The 23828-nt window shown below is 38.9% G+C and overlaps 1 protein-coding gene across 1 annotated transcript in view; it reads right to left on the reverse strand.

The window, feature by feature from the left end:
- The window catches only part of RAB3GAP2 (RAB3 GTPase activating non-catalytic protein subunit 2), a 99641-nt gene that overhangs the window by 20643 nt on the left and 55170 nt on the right, over positions 1 to 23828 (reverse strand). The window contains exons 10-24 of the mRNA XM_007129270.4: positions 21891 to 22039; positions 20603 to 20682; positions 20390 to 20479; positions 18302 to 18441; positions 16186 to 16402; positions 15472 to 15615; positions 15153 to 15235; positions 14736 to 14800; positions 11343 to 11433; positions 8950 to 9077; positions 6309 to 6522; positions 5826 to 5923; positions 3512 to 3617; positions 2125 to 2285; positions 804 to 1032 (exon numbers count right to left, since the gene is read on the reverse strand). Coding sequence (XP_007129332.2) covers positions 804 to 1032; positions 2125 to 2285; positions 3512 to 3617; positions 5826 to 5923; positions 6309 to 6522; positions 8950 to 9077; positions 11343 to 11433; positions 14736 to 14800; positions 15153 to 15235; positions 15472 to 15615; positions 16186 to 16402; positions 18302 to 18441; positions 20390 to 20479; positions 20603 to 20682; positions 21891 to 22039 — 1995 coding nt within the window. The remainder of the gene's footprint in view (positions 1 to 803; positions 1033 to 2124; positions 2286 to 3511; positions 3618 to 5825; positions 5924 to 6308; positions 6523 to 8949; positions 9078 to 11342; positions 11434 to 14735; positions 14801 to 15152; positions 15236 to 15471; positions 15616 to 16185; positions 16403 to 18301; positions 18442 to 20389; positions 20480 to 20602; positions 20683 to 21890; positions 22040 to 23828) is intronic.

Raw genomic sequence — 23828 nt, forward strand, 5'->3', positions numbered from 1 at the left:
AGGCCACAGCGGTGAGAGGCCCGCGTAAAGCAAAAAAAAAAAAAAAATCTAGCAACAAGCAAGCAAGAGGTGGAAATGAGCTGCATTCCAAGCTGAAGGTTCACGGGGAGCAGGCTTAAGAGTTTACACTTTGTCCCGGCAATTTCTGAACTTCCTAGTCCCAATCTTAGTCCCTTAAACCAGTAAAAATTTTTGACAAGCCCAAAGAACTTTAGCTTATGGGTTCTATTTATTGATCATTACGGTATCAGAAATTAAAACTGAGAAAATGTTTAAAAAATTTTATTAATTCATTTTAAGATAAAAATAATAAACCCATTACATGCTAGTATTTTATGAAAATAATTGTATTTGCCAAAGCAAAACAAGATACTTAGCGAGCAGAGCGGCACTACGCTTTTGCAAATCTCTTTGATGTCTAGCTTGGATCTGGACTGCCCAAGTCAGCTTCGACCTTCGATCCACTGGGATCTGATGTTTTGGTTGAGGTGTATGAGGAAGATCTGGCCTCACATAGATATGAAGTTGGAAAGAAAGAGGACTGGGGCCACTCTGAGAACGCGGCTTATCTTCTGAGGCGAGGGGAAGGAGCTGGTGGCTCCTGAGCAAGGAATTGACAGGCTCAGACTTGGAGGAGATTAACTGAGAAGAAGTATGTGGTGGGTTATTTATTTTTAAAATCTGAGTGTACTTCTCTTTCCTTATTCTTTCAGTCATTTCTATAAAAAGCAAACCCCAGAATAGCCCATACCAGAAAAAAAAAAAGTATATGGATACAGATGCTCAAATAAACTTCAGGTTACCTCTTCCTCCTTCTAACAGCTTTTTAACAGAAAGCTTCGGGAGCGGCTCAGACTGCAGCGATGATGCTTTGGAGGCTGAGGCGTTCACTTTGCTATGAAGCAGAGTCTGAAGTAGGAGACAGTCCTCCAGCTGTTTCAGCAGAAGCTTCCAGTACTCCGTGTCAAGGGAAAGGGCCTCCCAGGAATCAGTGAGGGCCTCCGAATCAGTACCCGGAACTGTTTGGGAAAACTAACAGAAAATGCACAGGTGATACTCTGGCCAAGATTCTGGATCTACATGAACTTGAATGAGCTTTTAACTTGAAAGCTGATGCGTAGTCAGGATACATCACAAAGCAATACACAGATGCTGCTTCACAAATATTACTACTTGGCTGGATGGAACATGAGGGTCAGGAGTAGACTGGAGATTTAGGGGCAACGATGATATAGAGTCGGGGCATTTATGAAGAGAACAGCAGTGAGGCCCCCGATTCAGCTAACATGCACTGCAAAGGTTTCAGGGCCGTCCCTGCAAGAGCCACAGCTCTTTCTGTCAGTACCAGGACACTGACAGTTCCTCAGAATGTACTCGCCAACATAAAAAACGTGTCTTAAATTTCTCTCTCTCCGTTAGTATAAACATCTTAAGCCAGTCATATTAAATTTAGCCCATAAACTACTGAGACTGACAATGTTGAGTGAATCTCTACAGACCTATTTAATTATCTCATCTAATTTAATGCAACATCCCCCTAGAAAAACTTATTTGATTTACCATGAGATATAAGGGATGTTAATTAAGTCTTTTTCTTTTCTGAAATAAATTTCAGTTTTCAAGAGATGGGGAAAAGCCACAAAGCAGAAGGTCAACAGGAAACTTCCATTTGAGTCATTCAACACTCTATGCCAAAACCACTTTTGTTTATAAAAGGGGGGTATAAATACAACTGTAGGACTTCAGAGCCGAAAGAAATCTGAGAAATGATGCCGTCTAACCCTGATCCTTTTGGACAAGAAAACGGAATCAGGACCCGCCTTTGAAAGGCACTCACCACAGATCACCAGCTGATGGCAGAGACCAGATCTCTGCCCTCTGAATCCAGTGCTTTTCCCCTTACGCCATGTGGAGACTATGTTCAAGGATGCATGTCATCGGAATAAACAAATTAAGGACAGCACCCTTCACCCCCCAGAGAGACAGGAAAGATCCTGCTGGACACACACGTCAAATCCTAGATGTTCCACGGTACTGAAGACGACGCAGCCCAGAAGGGGAAAGCGGCCCGGAGCCAGCTGGAGAGACGCCCCCCACCGACAGAGCAGCCCTCTGCTCACTCACTTTCTTCTCGGTCAAGCTGTTGGATATCTGGGCGGCGACAGCGTGCCCGACGTGCGCGGAAAGCAGAGCGGCCCCGTTGTGCTCAGACTGAATACAGGCCGTGCGCATCTGCTGCCACCAAGGGGACACTGACTGGGAATCCCAGGTCTCTTCGATGGCCGCTACCGGCAAAAGGGCAAAGTTAAGAAAAAGAAACTCCTAGCTGGGAGGTTTTTTTTTTTTTATTGGTCCAAACTTTGACATTAAACATAATGTTAAAACTAAATTCCCCACTGATGCATCTATGTATTTCTCAATGAACTGGAAAATAAATCTACAATTTATTTTATTCAGAACACTTATAGTCCATTTATTTATGCTGTTAGGCATCTTGCTTCCGAATCAACTGTAAAGCTCCCTTTGGAATATTTTCATCATTGCTGAAAACTACTCTTGAATGTTTACTGTAACAGACTATTGTTCTCATCATGCCGAAACAATGAGAGAAATATTACCTCCACAGAAGACCATTTGATTCACCTCACTGAGCTGAGAAAACGCACTGTTCACATCTTTTTTTTTTTTTTTTTTTTTTTCCGGCACGCGGGCCTCTCACCGCTGTGGCCTCTCCCGCTGCGGAGCACAGGCTCCGGAGGCGCAGGCCCAGCGGCCACGGCCCACGGGCCCAGCCGCTCCGCGGCACGCGGGATCCTCCCAGACCGGGGCGCGAACCCGGCCCCCCTGCATCGACAGGCGGACGCGCAACCACTGCGCCACCAGGGAAGCCCAGTACTTTTCTTTTTGTGTGTCTTTGTCTGACTTTGGTATCAGGATAATGCTGGCCACATAGGATGACTTAGGGATTGTCTTCTACTCTTTAATGTTTGCAACAATTTGAGAAGGACTGGTATTAGTTCTTCTTGAAATGTTTAGTGGAATTAATCAGTGAAGCCATCAGGTCCCAGGCTTTTCTTTGTCGGGAGATTTTTGATTACTGATTCAATCTCCTTACTAGTCATAGTTCTATTCAGTCCTTCTGTTTTTTCATGATTAAGTCTTGGTAGGTTTTGTGTTTCTAGGAATTTGTCCATTTCATCTAGGCTATACAATTTGTGTACAGTTGTTCATAGTACACTCTAATAACACTGCGCCACCAGGGAAGCCCTGTTCACATCATTTTTGATGATGATGCAAAATACAATTTTCATAAAGCCACTCTGAGTGCACTAAGAGCTTCCTATGGCTACACAGAAGAGCCTCTCTAGTGAAATGTTTGTACCCTCTGGCCTCCTTCTGTTAAGAGAAAGTATCCTCCCTCCCGTTTCTGTAGAATTTCAACACTGAACGTGTCTCCGGGAGTGGGGCCCACGCTCGCGAAGAGCTGAACCTCGGCGTCCACAACGCTCACCTTTCATCTTGCTCAGGAGGTACAGCATCGTATGCAGACAGCAGACAGACTGCGGTTTGTCCAAAACATCTTTTTCCTTAGAAAGCCAAACACTCAGGAGCAGAGACTGAAATCAGATTGTAAGTCTTTTTCAGTCTAAAAAAATATTTACCATAAACAAAATCTTGTACTTTTCTAGACAGCACACATGTACACATGAGCGATCCAGCCTCCCTGGTTGAGAGGGGGGTGCCTGCTCGTCACATGATGTAGCGTGAGGGGTGGAACAGGCAGCTTGTCTAATTTAGGAGATTATCATTTGCTGGGGATCTAAATCCCATTTCCACCACTTCTTTAGGCCTCTTGGGACAGAGGCCATACTGGTTTTATTTTTGCATTTCCCTAACGGCTAATGGTGTTGAACACCTTTCAGGTGATGGATTATTTGCCACTTGTATGTATATGTTTTGGTAATGTGTCTGTTCAAATCCTTTGCTCCTTTTTAAACGGTACTGTTGTCTTATTACTGAGTTGTACAAATTCTTTGTACAATGTGGACACAATTCATTTATCAGATCTGTTTTGAAAAAGAGTCTTGCCATTTCAGTTTCTTAACAGTCTTTTAAAAGACATAAGTTCTGAATTTTCACGAAGCACAGTTTATCAATATTTTTCTTTTACAGTTCATGCTTTTTGTACCCTAAGAAAACTTTGCCTAAACCAAGCTTTCTCTGGTGTTTTCTTCTATAAGTTTTGTTAGTTTTACCTCATATTTATGTGCCATTTTGACTTAAATTTTATATATGGCTTGAGGTAAAGGTGTGAGGTTTGCTTTTTCCAGGTGTTTCTCTAACCCCGATTTAATGTAGACAACAAATTTAAATGAAATTGATTAAACACAATGGAAAATAAGTAGAATTCTGTGTTCATCTATTTAAGCATCACAATTTTGAGTGATAGGTAATACCTGTCTCCTTTATTTTTAACTTTTTATTCTGAAGTAATTATAGATTCACCGGTGGCACAAAGGAATGCACACGGAGGTCCCAGGTGCCCTTCCCAGCGTCTCCCCTAATGTTAACATCCTACACAAACCCAAGAAACCGCCATTTGTAAAATCCATAAAGCTGATGCACGTTTCACCAGTAATACAGGCACTCGTTTTGCATCATGCAATTTTATCACGTGTAGCACTGCATACGTGACCATCAACACGATCAAGACACTCGACTCTGCCATCGGCACAAGACTCCCTCCTTTTAACTCTTTATAGCCACACCCGTCTCCTCCCCTACGCTCATCCCTAACCCCTGGCAACCACTAATCTGTCCTCTCTCTACAACTGTGTTATTTTATAAAGGTTACGAAAATAAAATCACGTAGTATGTATCTTTTTAAGATGGGCTTTTTTCTGTCTGCATATTTTCCTTGTTTATTCAAGCTACTGCTTATTGTAGCAAGAGTTTATTCCTTTGTGTTGCCGAGGAGTGTTCCATGGTAAGGATGTGCCACCGTCTGTTTATCCATTCACCCACCGAAGGGCACCGAGTAGTTTTCAGTGTTTGCCTATTATGAATAAAGCAGCTTATGGACATCCATGTGCAACCATGTGTACCTTTAACTGCTTTCCTTCCTGACATAGACACTGCAGAGTGAGGCAGAACAGAATCCATTTTTAAAGGGCTTAGCACGTTCAATTAAAACAATACGTTAACACAGTCAACAAGTTCACAGAGGTGGAATGCCCAAATCCTGGCCAAAATTTAAGATGTGTGTGGGGCTGTGACAGAGTATGTGTATGTGTACACGTGAGAGGTGGTAAAGGGCAGGACGGTGATGGTGGGGTAACGCCCCTGCCCTTTTCAGAAAGGGTGAAAATTTAGTGTTGTAGTTTTTCCATTGGATGATTCTTTTATTTGCTTTTGTTATAGCACAGATATTAATTCCTAATATATATTCAAAGTCTGGGAATGTTTGATAATTCTATCATGCTTTAAGGGGACTTTACTTTGTTCTCCAGGTAAGATCTTTTTAGTTCTGATATGAACATTTTTACCGATGGTCACGGCCCATTGTAAGTGCGTGCACACGTGACAGATTCTAAATTTATTCTAGGCCAACCACGGAATACGCTGGTTATAATTTACAGAGAATGAGAAAAGTAAGGTAATATTATTCAATTAAATACGGTGATTATAAACTTCCTTGATCATTTTTAGAACGTTTTCATGTATGTTCTATGACATGCTTTAGACAATGGTAAGAAAAAAAAGAGACTGACACGTCTGGGTGACAGTACCAAGGAAGGAGAGCATCCAGAAACAAGAAACCTTACCAACAACAGCTGCGGGCTAAGTCCAGCTGACTCCAGAGTGTGACACATATCCTCACTGGAGCTTTCTCCACATAAACACTTCCAAAAAAAGAAACTGCCTGGTAAAACAAAAACAAGACACATCAATCAATGACCACTTACCATCTGGACTCACAATCTTCCTGAATTGCAACCTAGATCCCCAGAGGAGCAAAACAACGCGAGAGAAGAGAAATCAATGGTTTAACTGGCTTAAGTGATTAAAGCAGAAGGCAAATCATTACGTGTCTGACACTGTCTCCTAAGCGTACTTACTAATTCAGGAAAACTTTTAAGACATAGTGCCTACCTGTCCAGAGGATCTTCTGTTGACTGCAAAACACACATTAAATTCCTTGGTTAATTAATTTCAAAACAAACTCAATCTCTGAGATGCTATAAGCTCCTCCCAGGCTTTCATCTAGAATAGGGAGGATTCAAAGAGCAATTTCTCATTCTACCTACCTAAAGCCACACAGTCCTCTTCACTTATCTTCTTTATGTTGATCACATCTTTCTCATATTCTAAATATTCCAGAAATGTTTTGACAGGCAACACACCATCCTTATCATCAGAAAATCGGACCGCAGTCCTGCTGTTCTCTTGTTTATACTTCTCTAATAACGCCTGGAGCTTAAGAAGTTCTTTTTCATCAAGCCTTAGTAACACAGCCAAGTCCTTAAATACAGGGGGAAAAAAAAAAAGTTCTGAATAGACCACGTCTCTTTCTATGACTCCTCCATAAGTGTCAACACTATCGTCTGAAATGAAATGCAAGACTATAAGCCAAAGATGATGACTTCTGAATTAATGTGATAGCTATGATGTTCTCTGCTTAAAACTTTACTCTCAATTCATGAGTAGGAGGTTATTTAAATCAACTAATCTTGAAATACTACATATTACTGAAAGTACCACTTTTAAGAAAGTTTCTTGCGATTATACTCTTCTAAAATGTCTAAATTTTAATAAACATGTATTATTGCTTAATCAGAAAAAAAATTTAAGCTTTTCCCCCCAAACCATCAGGGAGTTCGGGGTTTTTGAGCATGTTCTCCTGGCTCGGCCCTGCAATGAACCTTTCTCTGCTGAAAAAAAGATATTAAAAGGGTGTCAACTGCCAACTCTTGTGATTCCGAGGAAACTAAAGAACTATTTGAAATTTAATGCTTGTTTATTAAACAGCATGAACATTATAAAATAAAAGCAGTGGAAAACAGTCTTCACTGTATCTACGTATAAATCCTCTATGTGGCTCTTGGGGCTGCAGAGATACAACTTGCCAGCCTTTCAAACTGTTTTTACATACCTCATGTGCAGAAACATCTCCTGATCTACTACTATTCTTCTTCTAAATTAGGGACAAGTGTACACATACACATACACACAACAGACACACACACGCTTAAAAGACCATAAATTCGCCATAGCAAGCAAAACTTTCTTCCCCTCATGCTACATGATTAAAGCTGCATTCTTAAACAAGAGCAGTTTTGTTATTTATTTACTTACGGATGTTGTTTTAAGAACAAGTAGTAAACTGCAAAATGCTACGGAATACACACAGGTGGTTCAATGCTATACCAAACTCATATGAACTATGTCCTACAGACAGCAAAAATGAATTAGTTTAGATTTGAATTTTAGTTTTGTATGTACAAAATTAGCCATTCAGCCTAGAAGTTGACTGCATGTTTTTTTAAGGATCCAAATAAGTCTACAGCAAAATACGGTTTTAATTCTTTAAAAGCATTTTAAAGATAAAAAAATAATAAAAAAGAACAATCTGTCAATTGATTTTTAAAAGTTTATAATTCTTTTGCACCCTATATTGGGGCTATCAAGTGGAAATAAATTCTACAAGGGATAATTATTAATGCCATATATTTAAGTTTCTTTTGCAGGGTTCAAGAGAGAAAGTTTTGATTTTATAAAAAAATTTTAGGCATTGAAGAATCTATGAAATGTCCCGGCAATCCTATAGACATAACTTAATCCACTTGAACTTCTCTGTTGCTTGAAATGATTTTTCTCTATTGGTGAAGTAGATAGCAAAACAAAAGCTCCTGAAAAATGGCTTTGTCACTTATAATGGCACTCACAGAATATTATTGTGAAGATTGTTAAAATGCCTTATAAAATCCATCTAGAACCCCGAAGATAAAAAAAGATGTTAGGACCTGTAGGTTATTTCCAATACAAAGGGAAAACCTTCTCTCATTTTTCTGTTTAAAAATTTTTATTCATGTATGTGTATTTACAAATAAAAGGCATCCACTTTAAAACTCAACTAACTTTCAGATACACCCCAGATGAGTTTTTTAAAAGCATTACCAGTGACTTGAAAAATCACTAAAATCACCTTAATAATTTTCCTTTAGACAAATAAAAGACATGAGGCCCTGATGCCAGGCAACCTGCCCAAGGTCACATAGTAGTCGAGGGAAGACAGGACAATATTTCTCTCTATTCGCTATCAGGAGAAATTCAATTTCTCTAGATGGAAAGTAAGAATTTTGTATACTCTCCTCAGAAATGAGCAACACTGCACTGTAATAAAGATTACAAGGTGCTATCAGTTTTTTACGTTTTATAGAATAAAAACATAGAACATTTTCTACAATTACTTTAAACGCTCTGATGTACAATAAAATATTTTTTCAATGTATTTCATTACATAGTAAAGAACAGAGCAGTATGAGCTTGCTAACAACAACACAGAAACGCTGGTCTCTTCTGTGTGGCAGAATTTTTTTTTTTCTTTAAAAGAAATTAAAATTTTGCTACTTCAGTAAACTGCATATATTTTAACTGGCAAACCCTGTCCAGAAGAAGTTGTATTGTAAGAAGTAACCTTAAAAAATAAGGAAAACCAAATGCTTCTAGGTATTAAAAATGGATTAACAATAAGTTCAATATTCTAGCCTAAATAATATAAATTTAGCAGCAAGGCACGGAAAGCCAGCAGAAGGTCTTGTAAAGAAAATACTTTTTTTTACACCTAAAAAAAAAAAAAACTTAATATTCTACTTCTTTACTACCAATTAAAAAAATAAAAAATAATCAAAGAGATTATTTTGTAAAATGAATAATGGGATTACTCACATTATCAGAGAATGGCGTGTCTGAATGAAAATCAATGGAATTTAATTGACTGACAGACTCATAAAGATGGAGTAATTTCAATTTATTGGCACAAAACTGTAGCAATCCTTCATCAACACACTCAAGCTCTATAAGGTAGAAGGAAAAAGTAAAAAGATATATTTAACAGACTGATTAAAAAAAAAGCCTTTCATTAAATCTCTTAATATTACATAATTCCTTGATGTTCTATTTTATTAAATATTGGGATGCTTAAGCTATAATGGATTAAGAAGGCAAAAATAATTTTTCCCATCATGGCAAAATGTCTAAATTTTTAAATGAAATTAGGTGCTCTAACAGAAGGGGATGTTAAAAAAAAAAAAGAAAGAAAGAAGAAATATTTTAGTCTAGTACTCAAATTTAAATAAATGATTTGGAAACAGGTTTGAAAATGTTCTCCCTCACCCCGTCAATCATACATTGTCTATTATGCTCACACCCTGAGGAAACACAAATAGAAAGTTGCCTGGCTCTTCTTATTATCATGGTCAAAGATATTATAATTCAACCAGAAAATGTGGATTGTGACAGATGTATCCTCAAGAAAGGCTGGCAAAAAGTAGAATTCCACTTAATATCCTCCATCAATCAGGTATTTTTTCAAGGTTAGTGCTGGAAAAATACTCACTCTCTGTATAATACATATGATAATTTAAATATTTATTTCTAATACAAATGAATACTTATTCTCTAAAAAGGCAGACACTGACTGAAAACTCCCAAGAACTCTGATATGGGATATAGTAACATGGAAGACTGTCCAAGTTCTTACAGCCATAATAAAACTTAGCATACTAAATACTTGACATTTTTAGGAGTCTCATTTATGGTTAGAACTTGAAACTAGTGGTGTTACAGAACTCTGACAATGGTGTCTGGTTTACTCCCAGCCTAGTGCAAGATAATTTTTAATTTAATAAATTTTGATATTTTTAAGGCCTTCGGGGATAGGGGGACTTTATCAGTGCACTATACTTTTTTGAAAGAGGTATTTCTAACAAGCTGTATGCATTACAGGAGTTTACTATTTACCAAGAGTCAGCTTTACATATGTGTTGGAAAAAAAAAATTCTCAAAATTAGGATACTTAAAGTCCTGAAACAGCATATTACGACTTATCTATTAAGCTACTCTAAGTTGGCTTAAATATAATTAAATACACAGCTGGTTTCATATTTACACAACAAGCAAAAAGTCATGACTAGATGAAGTCACTGCATCGCACACTACATTTTTAAATGATGTTAGGAATTCAGAATAAATTAAATTTTTCTAGCTCGGCTGGACAGAATGTGGAGTTACAAAGCCACAGTTACAGATGTAATTCTTTTCCAGACAAATAAATTCTGAACAGTAAAAAAACAACCAGAAAACTCAGAACTGGTCATGTAATCATAGTCTGTGATTTTGGAAGCCCTAGCTCCGTTCATGAGGGGCATGGATGAAAAAATGTGGATTCCATACATTAACAAAACATAAATCAAAGCCTAGAATTTTTTTTTAATCATTATCCTAGTCAAAACAACATTACTTAAAGTTAAACAAGACATGATGGCAGCAAGAGAACCTGGCTGTTTTTTGCTAACCACCAGACATCTCGTCCCCTCCTGCCAATGGCTTTCCCAACGCTCTACAGCTATTACCACAATAATCACTTCCCATCATTCTATACGGATATCTTTCCTCCCAGTAGATGGAGTCAAATGAAAAATATTTACAGTAAGAAACAGAGGCAACATATTCAGAGAAAGCTCAGAGGAAGATCAACAGCATACAGGGAATTAAAAAGTCCCCATGGGCTTCCCTGGTGGCGCAGTGGTTGAGAGTCCGCCTGCCGATGCAGGGGACACGAGTTCGTGCCCCGGTCCGGGAAGATCCCACGTGCCGCGGAGCGGCTGGGCCCGGGAGCCATGGCCGCTGAGCCTGCGCGTCCGGAGCCTGTGCTCCGCAACGGGAGAGGCCACAGCGGTGAGAGGCCAGCGTACCGCAAAAATAAATAAATAAATAAAATAAAATAAATAAAAAAATAAAAAGTCCCCAATACTAAAGGTATGAAATAAGTTTCCTTCTTTCTTATATATTATTTCCACATTAAAGTAACAGGATGGGGAATTTCCTAGCAGTCCAGTGGTTAGGACTCTGCGTTTTCACTGCTGAGGGCTCAGGTTCGACCCCTGGTTGGGGAACTAAGATCCCACAGGCCGTTCGGCCTGGCCGAAACTAAAATAAATAATTAATTAATTAAAAAATACAGTAACATGACGGCATCGTAAGCAGTTAATACTTTCTATCGTCAGAGTTATAAAATTGGAGATGAGGCCACAGCCTCCAGTCAGTACAAATCCTATTACCTTGATTTTTTAAAGTGTCCATTAAAGTCTGAGTGATGTTTCTAAGGCAGGAAACTGGTAAACGTATGCTTGCCAAAATGCTTTCCAATGCCTGGAAGAAAGATATGGAGCAATCCTCATGATCAGAAAGCAATGATTTTGTTTTTTAAATTTTACGTTTATGCCTATACTTTCACTACCCCAAGTTTCAAAGGGAAGCTCCATTTTTAAGATGTTTTATTATACTTACCTGAGAGTTAAAGTTGCATCATAAGTACTATGTGATCAATTTCATGTCATGCCAAACATGGTACAATGACAGAAAGTCCAGACTGAGAAGGAAACAACTGAGAAGGCAACTGATGTTCAAGAGAATATGGCCAAGACAAAACAGAAACAGAGATAAAAGGTGTTCACCAATAAGAGTCTGAGTAAGTCTATACTCGAGAGGTGTAAATGAGAAGCAGACACTGTCATTGTCATGTCAATAATAAAAGCAGACAATAACTTAATTACTGCTATATTACTGCACTTGAGCATGGCTGGCTGAATCCACAGGCCATGCTAGATAGATATATACATACATATATATATATATATATATATACACTCCCCACCTACCCCCTTCCTACCCACTAGTAGATATTTAAGAGTGGTCATCATCAGTTCCAAAATCCCTCTTCATGCCTAAAGAAGCAACAATCAGAATCACAAATGGGTCAGACACAGCACCTGAAGTTCCTACTTATCTGTTCTTATCAGCATATTAAATTGGATTTTGACTGATGAGATTAAATAGTCTAAAAGGTAGGCTAAGAATGTGTCATGAGACAAATATCAGATTGTAACACAACAACTCTGTGTGTCTGTGGAGGAGAAATGGGTGTAGAGGGCGGCTCAAGAGGTTGGTCGGGCCTATGATGAGGCAACTGGGTGGAGGATATAGAGAAAGTGACCAAAAGAGGCAAATACCCAGGAAAATGTAATCTGCCTCTGTTCTGCCTACTGTTATACAAGCTAGCAGCTGGCTCACTGTCCTATTATTCAGTCTTCCAAAGTCTAAACTGGTTTCTTTTCTCCCTTAACTGTTGCAAAACAATACACAACTTTCACTGTTAGGTTGTCTAGTATTTTTAATAAAATTCATAGCTTCATACAAAATTCAGTAGTAGAGTAAAACAAAAAAAATCAAGAAGACAGTTTGCACTATGCTGAAGTTTCCCAATTTTGTTGTTCCACGATGTAAGAAAGATGGTATCGAAATGAGAAGAACGGTGCGGGTTATGAGCCTCCTTTCCACGACCGATGCCCTAAACTGCCTCTCCACATGTCCACCTTCTCACAAGAGTCCCTTTAAGAACGGAGGCTGCCCTGAGGAAGATGAGAGCCCGTGAGTACTGTCAGTGGAATGGAAAACTCAATTAAAAGTCAGAGACTTGCCTGTTGTACAATAAAACGATAAACAGCGTTTTTAAAAAATGACTGCCGAAGTGAGAGAGTGGCATGGACATATATACACTACCAAATGTAAAATCGATAGCTAGTGGGAAGCAGCCGCATGGCACAGGGACATCAGCTCGGTGCTTTGTGACCCCCTCGAGGGGTGGGATAGGGAGGGTGGGAGGGAGACGCAAGAGGGAGGAGATATGGGGAAATATGTATATGGATAGCTGATTCACTTTGTTATACAGCAGAAACTAACACACCATTGTAAAGCAATTACACTCCAATAAAGATGTTAAAAGAAAATGTCACGGTAGAATAAGAGGGACAGAAAGAAATCAGTATTCACTAACTCATCCCACTACCTTAGATGCTGTGCATTATGAAAGTGACGTATTTGGTAAGGTCCCCGTTTGAAGGAGCTTAAAAGAGGTAAAGAGGGAAAAGTTGGGGAGCTTGACTAACACACATGAAATAATTAGAAAACAAGTACAGTCGGCCCTCTGCATCCATGGGTTCCACACCTGCAGATTCAACCAACCATGGATTGAAAACATTTGGAAAGAAAAAATTCCACTAAGTTCCAAAAAGCAAAACTTGAATTTGCCACACACTTGCAACTATTTACATTGCACTTACATTGTATTTACAACTGTTTACATAGCACTTACATTGTGTTAGGTATTACAAGTAACCTAGAGAGGATTTAAAGTATACAAGAGAATGTGCATAGGTTATATGCAAATATTACACCATTTTATATAAGGGACTTAAGCATCTTGAGATTTAGGTATCACAGGGGGTCCTGAAATCAATGCCCCTGAGGATACTGAGGGACGATTATAGTCATTAGCTCTCTGGTTCTGATTAAAAGTAGAGTTCAGAGGCATCCATGAGGATTGATGTGTCATGTAAGAATTTATAGTTAGAACCTGAGCAGCATTATGAGGGACTTGGATAGGAGGAGTGGGAGTAATATAATGAGTTACCATAGTATAACCAGGAGCCTGGAAAAGGTAACCAGTCTGACTACATCATGAGAGGCTGAGGCTGTGGAGCAACAAGGTCTCTTCCACAGTATAAATGCGAATGTAAATTAGTACGAGTATTTTGATAAGCAATTTATCATCAACCAGTACAGCCAAAGCTCATACCTAGCAATTCCACTCTTAGGTATAAACTCAAGAGAAACTCTTACACACGTGCACCAGGAGAAATGTACAAGGATAATCACACTATCATTGCTGTTAATAGCAAAAAACTAGAGACAAGCTAAATGTCCACTGACAGGAAAGTGAATAAATAGGTGGCAGTCAGAGTGGAATTCATACAGCACAGCACGAGTCAACGGCAGCTGCCTGTTGCAGCAGGCCGCTGGCAGCCACGTGGGTGAGTCCCAGAAACACAATGGTGAGGGAATGAGGTACGTCACAGAAGAAGACAGAGCGTGACTCCATTCATATAAAGTTCCCAAAAAGCAGAAAATGCATCAGTATGTTTTAAAGGAGCCATACAGAAATGCTGTATCTGTCAAGAAAAGCAAAAGAGAAAGGAACACAAAATTCTGAAGACTGGTTACCTTAGGGATGGGAGAAGGGGATGGGATGGAGGAGGGACGTGCAGGGCCCTTCAGAGTTCCTGGTAACATTCTGTTTCCTAAGGTGGGTGGTCACACACGTCTTTGTCTTATTATTATTTAATTTGAATATACGTTGTGTATGGGCTTGTTTATGTGTATAAAACACATGTGCTTCCGTGTACGGTAATATTACTTAATTTACAAAAGAAGAGAGAAAAAAAGAAACAATAGAAGCTTCCACATGGGAATATAAAAAAGGATGAACATGAATGAAAACACAAAGGAAGATTTTAGCCTGTCATGTTTGGAGGGAAATAGGAAAAAAAAGATTTTGTTAAGAAGGATATATACTAGCTACTCAGCAAGAAAGATCATTTATTATCTACACTTACTTGTTTTTTGGTTGCAGGGTACTTAATATCGAGAATTAATTCCTTTATTTCTGTTTCAATCAAATCTAGAAAGAAAATTAACCAAAGTAAAATTTTCACTTTTATGACAGTTAAACTTTATTCTGAAAGAAAAAATCATGTATTTGCAACATCAGTCAGTCTAAAGGATTTCTGGGTTCTCTCGGAAATTACTGTTTTACTGTTACAAATTTTAATACTCCCTCGATGGCACATTTCATCCTCCAGAGTAATTCCAGTAAAAACTACACATGATTACTTGTACCTCACCTCATTCCAAAAAGGAGTTGAAATAGCTCATAAATGCACTGAAGTGTTTTGATTGTTCCATTTAGAATATTCTATTAATTTTAAAAAATGACACAACAGTTTGCTTCATTTTTATTGAAGGACACCTACCAAGATTGGGAGATTTTGCTTTCAGTAAGGCTCCCAGTTTCTTCACTAAGTGCATGTCCTTGGCTCGTTCACTCTTCTTATCACTAAAACAATAAATACAACAAATTCTTACAGAATGTGAAACTGCTTTCCTTTTAATTCTGACACGCTCCAGATTTCTTTTGCCTTTCTATTCTTCCTATTTAACTTTAAAGGTATCAGTCTAATGAGAGAAGAGGACAAAACGATAGCTACGAAACAAAGTAAAACAAATAGCAAACAAAGGACCAGGAAAAGTTAGCAGAGGGACATAAGTAAGCTGGCACGTGATACAACTTACCTCAATGCTAAATGGAAAGGGACATTTACTGTTTTCACACTTCCAGACACTGGATCAACCAGACAGATCTGGTAAGTCTGCGGCTGCCAATTCTGACTGGTAACGTTATTTAAGCCCATTATTTTATAGCCAGGATACAGAAGCCTGAGGAAATCACATACCAATATGGTAAAAATCTTAGAGAAAGGAAAAATGTTAAAAGGTGCTATTATTAACAGCTTGGGACTCCTACATTATTATCCATTCAGAAGCATTAGTAAGGCAAATAAACACTGATACCAAAAACACAAGTAAAGCAGAACCCAACGAGCAGGGTTCTTATACCTTGTTAAAATGTTCTGGAAAATTAAATGAACACCATCAGGCCTAAGCTGCAGTGGCAAACAAAGCATTCACCTCACTCAACATCGTCACCAGGGGAACTGGAAAGAATCTTTCCTTCGAGCCTCCACAGTGTAAGTAAGGCCTGGGGACAAATGGCAGCACCAAAGCTGACTTGAATTCAGTAGCACATCGCGGCCTCTTCAATCAGATTCCTTTGTTATTAAATACTTAATCCTTAATTATATACCAGGCACTCGCAGGAAAAAAACATAATAAAGGACATTTCAATTCTCAAACAACTTGTAATCTAATAAGTAGCTTTAATAAAGGCTTTACTTTAACAAAAGCATTCCTTTCTGTAACCAGGAAAAGGCGGCGTTTGCAGCTTACCTGCAGTGCTTTCCCACGTTGAAAGCGCCTACTCTAGGGCCCTGCTGTGTGCTCCACACTTCTAAAATGCCCCTCCGCGGTGCATAGATCACAAGGAACTGAGCTACTCGACTTGGACCCTGAGGACTTCCAAAGGGGGAAAAGTCCACCTTTTCTGGCACTCTTTCGTGGAGGTCCTCTACAATTTGGATCCAACCAGTCTGTGCATCTCGATACCCTTGGAGACAGAGGAAAGGAAAGCTACTTAGTTATGTCATCTAGGTTTAGCAGTAGCCTCCTGAAGCACTCTGGGGTGTTTCTGGCGGCGGCGGGGGGAGCCTTAAGAAAAGCTGTAAAACTACATTATCAGGTGGGACGGAGGGAGACGCAAGAGGGAAGGGATATGGGGACATACGTATATGTATAACTGATTCACTTTGTTATAAAGCAGAAACTAACACACTGCTGTAAAGCAATTATACTCCAATAAAGATGTTACAAAAAGTACATTAGCTTTTTATTATGAAATACATTAAACAGAAAAGAAGATAATAATTATGATAAATACTGAATCACCAAGTCTTATTAAAACTTCAGATTTTGCTATATTTGCTTCTGATCACTTTTTTTTCTTTAAGAACAAAAGTTATCCCGGAGGCTTCGTGAGCACCCTTTCCTCATCTCATTCCCCTCCCTCCCTCTTTTTAAAAAATTCTTGGGAGGTTATCAGGTTCAGACTTAAAAATACAACTAAAATATAGGAAAAAGATCAAACTGGTTCCCTGCTATTCAAGTCCCTTGGTGATGTGCAGACAGAGGGAAAACATGGGCTGCACAGTGATGGGAAACAGCCCCGGCTTGTGAGAAGAAAGATGCAGCTGACACGTCTTCCACTTGAGGGTGGCCCCTCTCACAGGCAACTGATCCCTCTCTCGCCAGTACGGAGAGGAAAACGACAGACTGCAGCAGCTGCAGAAGGACGGCCAACAATGGCGGCGATAAGATCGCCATAGTGGACGTGGACCAGCTGGTACATATTCTGGAAAAGTCCTGCTGAGAACACACCCTTGATGTTGTTTCAGAAGACAAACACCATCTCAGGGAGAAATGATTGTATCTGCAGCATTAAAACTTATTTCTAAAGACACGTAAACATGTGGCAGGTAAACACTGCAGGAATTCTCTGGCAAGAAGGTTAATAGTGGCCTCAGTCTGGTCCACAGTAATTTAATGCCCTCCAATCCATTATTCCTCACAAAGCTAAAAACAGACCAGATTGCACCAAAATTGTGATTTCTAACCAGCAGTCTGTGCTGACATGTTGCTCTTCCAGATAACTTCAAACAATGCACTCTTCCCTCCTCCCTGGTCAAGGAGATTTTATTTTACTCAGGTTGACAATGTGCCTAGATATTTTCAAGGCTCCCTTATAGTTAAGTTTGGCCATGTGACTAAGTCCTGGCTAATGTATTGTAGAAAAAGCTTGGCAAGACGTCAGAAAGTATCTTCAAAGTGGACTAAATTGGAAGTCTTCCTTTCCCCTTCTTCCTTCCTGGGATGCAGATAAGAAGGCTACAGCTTCAGCAGCCATTTGAACATGGGATAACCTTGCATGGGGAAGCTACATGGAAGGAAACTGAGTTCCTGAGGACATCACAGCGACATCATATCAACCCTGTACTTGGCTCTATTGTTTGCCACTAAATGCAACTTCTAACTGACAAAGTTACTGAGACACTTAAGTGGACTGACCCAAGCACGTAGATATGGAAGTCAAAGTAGAAAAAAATGAATTTCGCTAGGTTTTGCCATCTTAAATCTGAAAGACTTGGCATTCGAGGGGGCAAGAAACTGAATTCAGGAATTGACAATGACAGTGAGAACTGAAAAGAGGTATGTAAGGAAGAGGTTGAAAGTGCCTATGAGGTGGTCAAACTTAAAGGATATATCAGTTAGACGACTGGATCAAGTGTTGCTGATCTGAGTTTGTGGTTTAAACAAACAAACAGACAAAAAGCGTAAATGTAAAGAATTAAACACTGTTATCAACCAGAAGCTGAAGAAGGATATAACACTGTCCAACTGCTGGGGTAGAAAGCAAATTAACTTTTTTTTCTGGATTTTTGTAAGAAAGTACCTTTCCACATGCGTATTGCAATTCCTCTAGCTACATCCAACAAAATAATTCTGCCAAAATCATCTGTGACTGCTGCCAGCGTGTTACATGGAGACAGACATATACTTTCACCATGGCGTCTAGAATCTGGAAGTCCAAACCTGATATGTGAAAGAAAACAGAAAGCTCAAATCAAAGTGCAATCTAGAAATACATAAAAGAATAATGAAATGCATTAACAAAATAGGCTGAATCTGTCTTTATATAAAGAAATATGAACTTTCTATGGATTAATACCTAATTTATTAACTGATCACACCACATTTTGCAATACAAAATGCATAAGGAAATTTCTTCTATTACAAAATAAAAACACCTAGGTTTTATTTCAGAGATCTTCTATATAGATATCCACAACCTATTTTCAGAGAGTCTCAAGTACAACTAGCTTTCCTTGATTAAGTGATACATCATAGGAAACAATACCCTCACAACCAACTAAATTTTAGAATACTCTGCTCCTACACAGGCATCTGTATAGTTCTGATTTCTAATCTATTCTCATTTTTTTTCTAGATATCATATCTTGCTGATACCAATGCAGGTACAAGAACGTTCCTTCTTCTAAATAGTTATCTGTAAACTGCTCTTGGTCTGTTATCAATCTAATTAGAACTGTGAGTAAAATAAAAGTAAAGAGGTACTGAGAAAGGACCAGAAGACTTCGTTTTGAAAAAAGTCCCTGAGACAAAGTACTCAAACTTTGTTACATCTATTTGGATGCATAAGGGCCATTTGGCTTCTTTCTTTCTTTCTTTCTTTTTTTTTGTTTTTGCGGTACACGGGCCTCTCACTGTCGTGGCCTCTCCCGTTGCGGAGCACAGGCTCCGGACGCGCAGGCTCAGCGGCCATGGCTCACGGGCCCAGCCGCTCCGCGGCATGTGGGATCTTCCCGGACCGGGGCACGAACCCGCGTCCCCTGCATCGGCAGGCCGACTCTCAACCACTGCGCCACCAGGGAAGCCTGGCTTATTTCTTGATTCTTGGGTGATCTTAGAAAATGTGATGTGTTCTAACATACTTTAAGATGGAAAAAACCCTGGAAGATAATCTTTAATCAATTTTAATAACAGATAATTAGTTATATCTCTTTAGTTGAAGAACATCTTAAAAAGGGGGGGAGGTTTCTATTTGCCTTTCTATTGGGTAATAAAAAATGATTTAAAAACAAAATCAGGCCAAAATCATACTCACTCCCCACAAAACCTGACGAATCTACTAAATATCCTACAGCACTGCTGAAGCAAGCAAGGAAGCACAAGCCAGCATGTTGAAGAGTGCTTGGATGCATGGGACCCCCCATTTTTATTTATTTATTTTTAAAGATATCACTAAGTCCGTTTTGAGTTTCTACAGCTTAATGACAAACTAAACTTTTTATAGTAAGAAATCCAACAGCTATCAAAAAACCAATTTTCCTGCAACGTAAGCTAAGTGTACAGGTGTTTGTAGAAGAGCACACTCAACACATACATACTGAGCCCCCAATACATGACAGGGAGACAGCTGTGATAAAACAGGCAAGAATCACTGTCCTTGTGGACTTTACATTATGGTGGAAAAAATGAGTCCCACATTGGGCTTCCCAGGTGGCGCAGGCCGCGGAGCAACTAGGCCTGTGCGCCACAACTACTGAGCCTGTGCTCTGGAGCCTGTGAGCCACAACTACTGAGCCCACGTGCCACCACTACTGAAGCCCGCACACCCAGAGCCCGTGCTCCGCAACAAGAGAAGCCACCGCAATGAGAAGCCCACACACTGGGACAAAGAGTAGCCCCGGCTCACCGCAACTAGAGAAAGCCCGCGCACAGCAACAAAGACCCAGTGCAGCCAAAAATAAATAAATAAAATAAATAAATTTATATATATATATATATATATATATATATATATATATATATATATATATAAATTAGTCCCACATTAATGACTTTTAGAAGCTCCAAAGACTCAGGAAATCAACAAAACAGCTAAGCACACAGAAAGACCATTAATTCAAGAGCGCATTCCTAAAATTACTAAAATGTGAGAAGAGCGCGACAGACTTGCCTTACAGCTAATGGGGTAGCTGGTTCAACCTTGGGTTTTTGCTTCTGGACAGCTTCTTCTTCATGCTTGCTTTTCCAACCAAGCCAACCACTGAAAAGAAAGAAAATTCAGACTAAAACCAGGGCTTACAGAGTTTTAAACTGCAGACTATCAAAATACAAGTTAAAATCTTGTGAGATGCAAATTAGATCATTTAAATTGTGATGTAATTACCTGGCAGCATTAAATAAAGCAGAAGTGAGTTTACTTGCCACTGCTAGTGCAACATGAGATAATAATGGTTGCGTGCTTCCCTGAAAAACAGAACATTTGAAAGAGAAAACAACAGCTGACAGATAAACAAAATATATTTTCTAAACTAGATGTACCTTAAAAAGGTAGGAGGTAGCAATATAATCAAAAGTTTTAACTCTACAGTTTAAAAGTAAGGGAATCCCCTGGCGGTCCAGTGGTTAGAACTCCGTGCTTCCACTGCAGGGGGCTCGTGTTTGATCCCTGTTCAGGGAACTAAGATATCGCAAGCCATGTGGCATGGCCAATTAAAAAAAGAAAAAAAAAAGTAAAATCACTAGTAGTTTAGTTATCTTTAGGATTTCCCTCCTTAAATTGTAATTAATGAAAAAATGTAAACTAGGACATTAAAATGGCATTTTTCTACCAGGGCTATTGATTTCTTATCCATATCCAACCAGCTCTTTTCCCTCTTTATTTTTTTCTTTCCATTTTTTAACCAGTTTTTATTTAGAAATGTTTCATATTATACAAAAAAATTTTTAAGTATAGTTGATTTACAATGTTGTGTTAGTTTCAGGTGTATAGCAAAGTGATTCAGCTATATATATATATATATATATTTTTTTTTCTTTTGCAGATTCTTTTCCATTATACGTTATTACAAGATATTGAATGTAGTTCCCTGTGCTATACAGTAGGACCTTGCTATTTATTTATCTATTTTATATATAGGTGTGTGTATATATTTATCCCAAACTCCTAATTTATCCCTCCCCCTCTTTTTTTAAAATATGTATTTTTATTAAAGCAAAAAGATGGTTTGAACCATTTTGAGAAGGGTGCCGTTTAAGCGAACAACAGGAGATACCAAATCTAACACCTAATTTTTCCGAATTTTAGGAAGCAATTTTCACCACTTTATCAACTATATATAGTTGGCAGCTTGTCCTGTCTTTACAATTCCTCATTTACTCAAATCCCTGGTGGGCTGACATCACTAACGACACTAAGCCTCTGATTACTGCACCAATATTCAAAGACAACTCAACTAAGAATTCGGGGCATCAGAAACAAAGAAGGCTGCTTGTACTACACTGACTCTAGTACCTTCTCAGTTAATCTAAAGAATTTAGAAGAAAGTGAGTTGAGACTAATTTTAGCTTACATTGAAACTTAGAAACGTAAACTGCTTAATCTTTCTAAGGCTATGTTACCATCCCAATTTGTAGATATGTTGAAAAATCAAGATCAGTGATGAAACACTTACCTCTAAAGCATAGAAGAAGCCCGTAAATGGATTGGACCCTACAGTGATATACTGAGACATGGCGGGTGGGCTGTTTTTAATTGCTGCGTTATATCCACCTATATTGGAAGCAGTCTTCATTTGATCAAAAGGGGACAGAGTCATAATACCTAATGATAAAACAGCAATAACAACACATGACTTTAATGAACTGAAATGACATTGTCATCTTAGGTTATTAGATTTTTATTTCAACTCCACGCTAAGATGCTCACTGCTGAGTTTCAATTAACAGACAAAAGTCATTTTCAAAAGCTACAAGATCAATGTCATAAAACATTCATAAGATAGTAAAGCTGCCACCTATAATTACTCTAAGCTATAAAATACTACAAAATTTAAATATTAATTTTTTAAACGATACAAATTCAAATGGTACAAGAAATAGAGAGTCCACCCATATCTCCAGGTATTAGTTCACTTCTTCGAGGTAATAACAACTGAAACAGTTTCTTATGCTGCTTTCCAGAAACGTTGTATGTACATAAATGACAGCACACCAAATAAACTGATGTGTGCCTTGCTTTTTAATTTAATAAAATATCAAGGAGACATGCCTCATTCTTGGCAACCACTCAGAGTGTTCCACTGTGTGGCCATATGCCATAACTGATCTGACCTTCTGATGGACATTTATGTTGTTCCCCACCTTTTGCCACTACAAACAATGCTGCAACATATATCCTTGATAGATCTGTGCATATTTATATATAAGTCCATTTGTATGGCAAATCCTCATAAACAAGTGCAGGCTCCAAGGGGACCTACATTTAAAAAGAATTTTCATTAAGTACTGTGACGCTGCATACTGTAGAGTGCTGCCAATGTATACCCCGACTAAAAAGGTAGGAGCATCTGTACTCCCACATGCTTCCCGACACAGTGAAAATAAACCCTTCCAAACATCTACTGGTACCCTGTAGTCCAGAAATCGCCAGCCTTTTACAATGCAAAGGTACTGTTCACTTCCCCAAGGCTCTAAGAACAAAAGTAGACGGACTGAATGTTGACGCCCACATGCTGGGCGGAGCAGCAGAGAAGCCAGCGTCATTTAAATGCACCAGGGTGGCCGGGAGAGAAGGAGGGGGGACAGTGAGCTTAGAGATCTAGAAAGTAAAGATCCTGCTAGATTCCCACACATATGGCCTTGGGCAGCATCTTCCAACTCGGGTACTCACGGTACATGAAGATAGATACCCGGCTGAGAGGTTCTGAACACAAACACACTGCAGAATGGAACATGAGTTATTCTAATTTTCATATTTGTGTACTGCCTCGACTTTGAATGCAAACGGTCAAAAAAATGCATTGCTCCTGAAGAAGAATCCTGGTAAAGGAAATGCTTTTAGGGAGTTCATAAGCCAACAACTTACTGGATTGAGGGATTAAAGTCATCAAATAATCCTTACAAAAGCTGAACTGTTCTGAAAGATTATAATGCCTGTCTCTTATTTATGAATGAATTCATGATTCAATGATACAGGATGTTTTTACTACATGATTAAAATTGGCATAAGTTCGGCCTTATTCTACCAGCACAACATCAAAGGCTGAATGGTGTCACATATAAATTGAAATTTAAGTTTCAATACTCTCTCTTCATACTCCCACACACTACAGGTGTGAGTATAAATGGCTACAAGCTATCCAGCAAAGTGGATCCAAAATTTTAAGCGGATTTATTCTCACCCATTCTAAAGAGATGGTTGACCAGTTCTTTCCATCCTTGCCACGAATGATCTCTTCCTTCCCACAATTTAAGTCACCCACTTTTTTTTTCATTATATAGGAAATTCAGTAACACTTTGTCATTTCTTTTCTTTTTTTTTTTTTTTTTTTTGTGGTATGCGGGCCCCCCTCTGCTGTGGCCTCTCCCGTTGCGGAGCACAGGCTCCGGAC

Source organism: Physeter macrocephalus, chromosome 4, assembly GCF_002837175.3.
Source record: "Physeter macrocephalus isolate SW-GA chromosome 4, ASM283717v5, whole genome shotgun sequence".
Lineage (NCBI taxonomy): Eukaryota > Metazoa > Chordata > Mammalia > Artiodactyla > Physeteridae > Physeter > Physeter macrocephalus.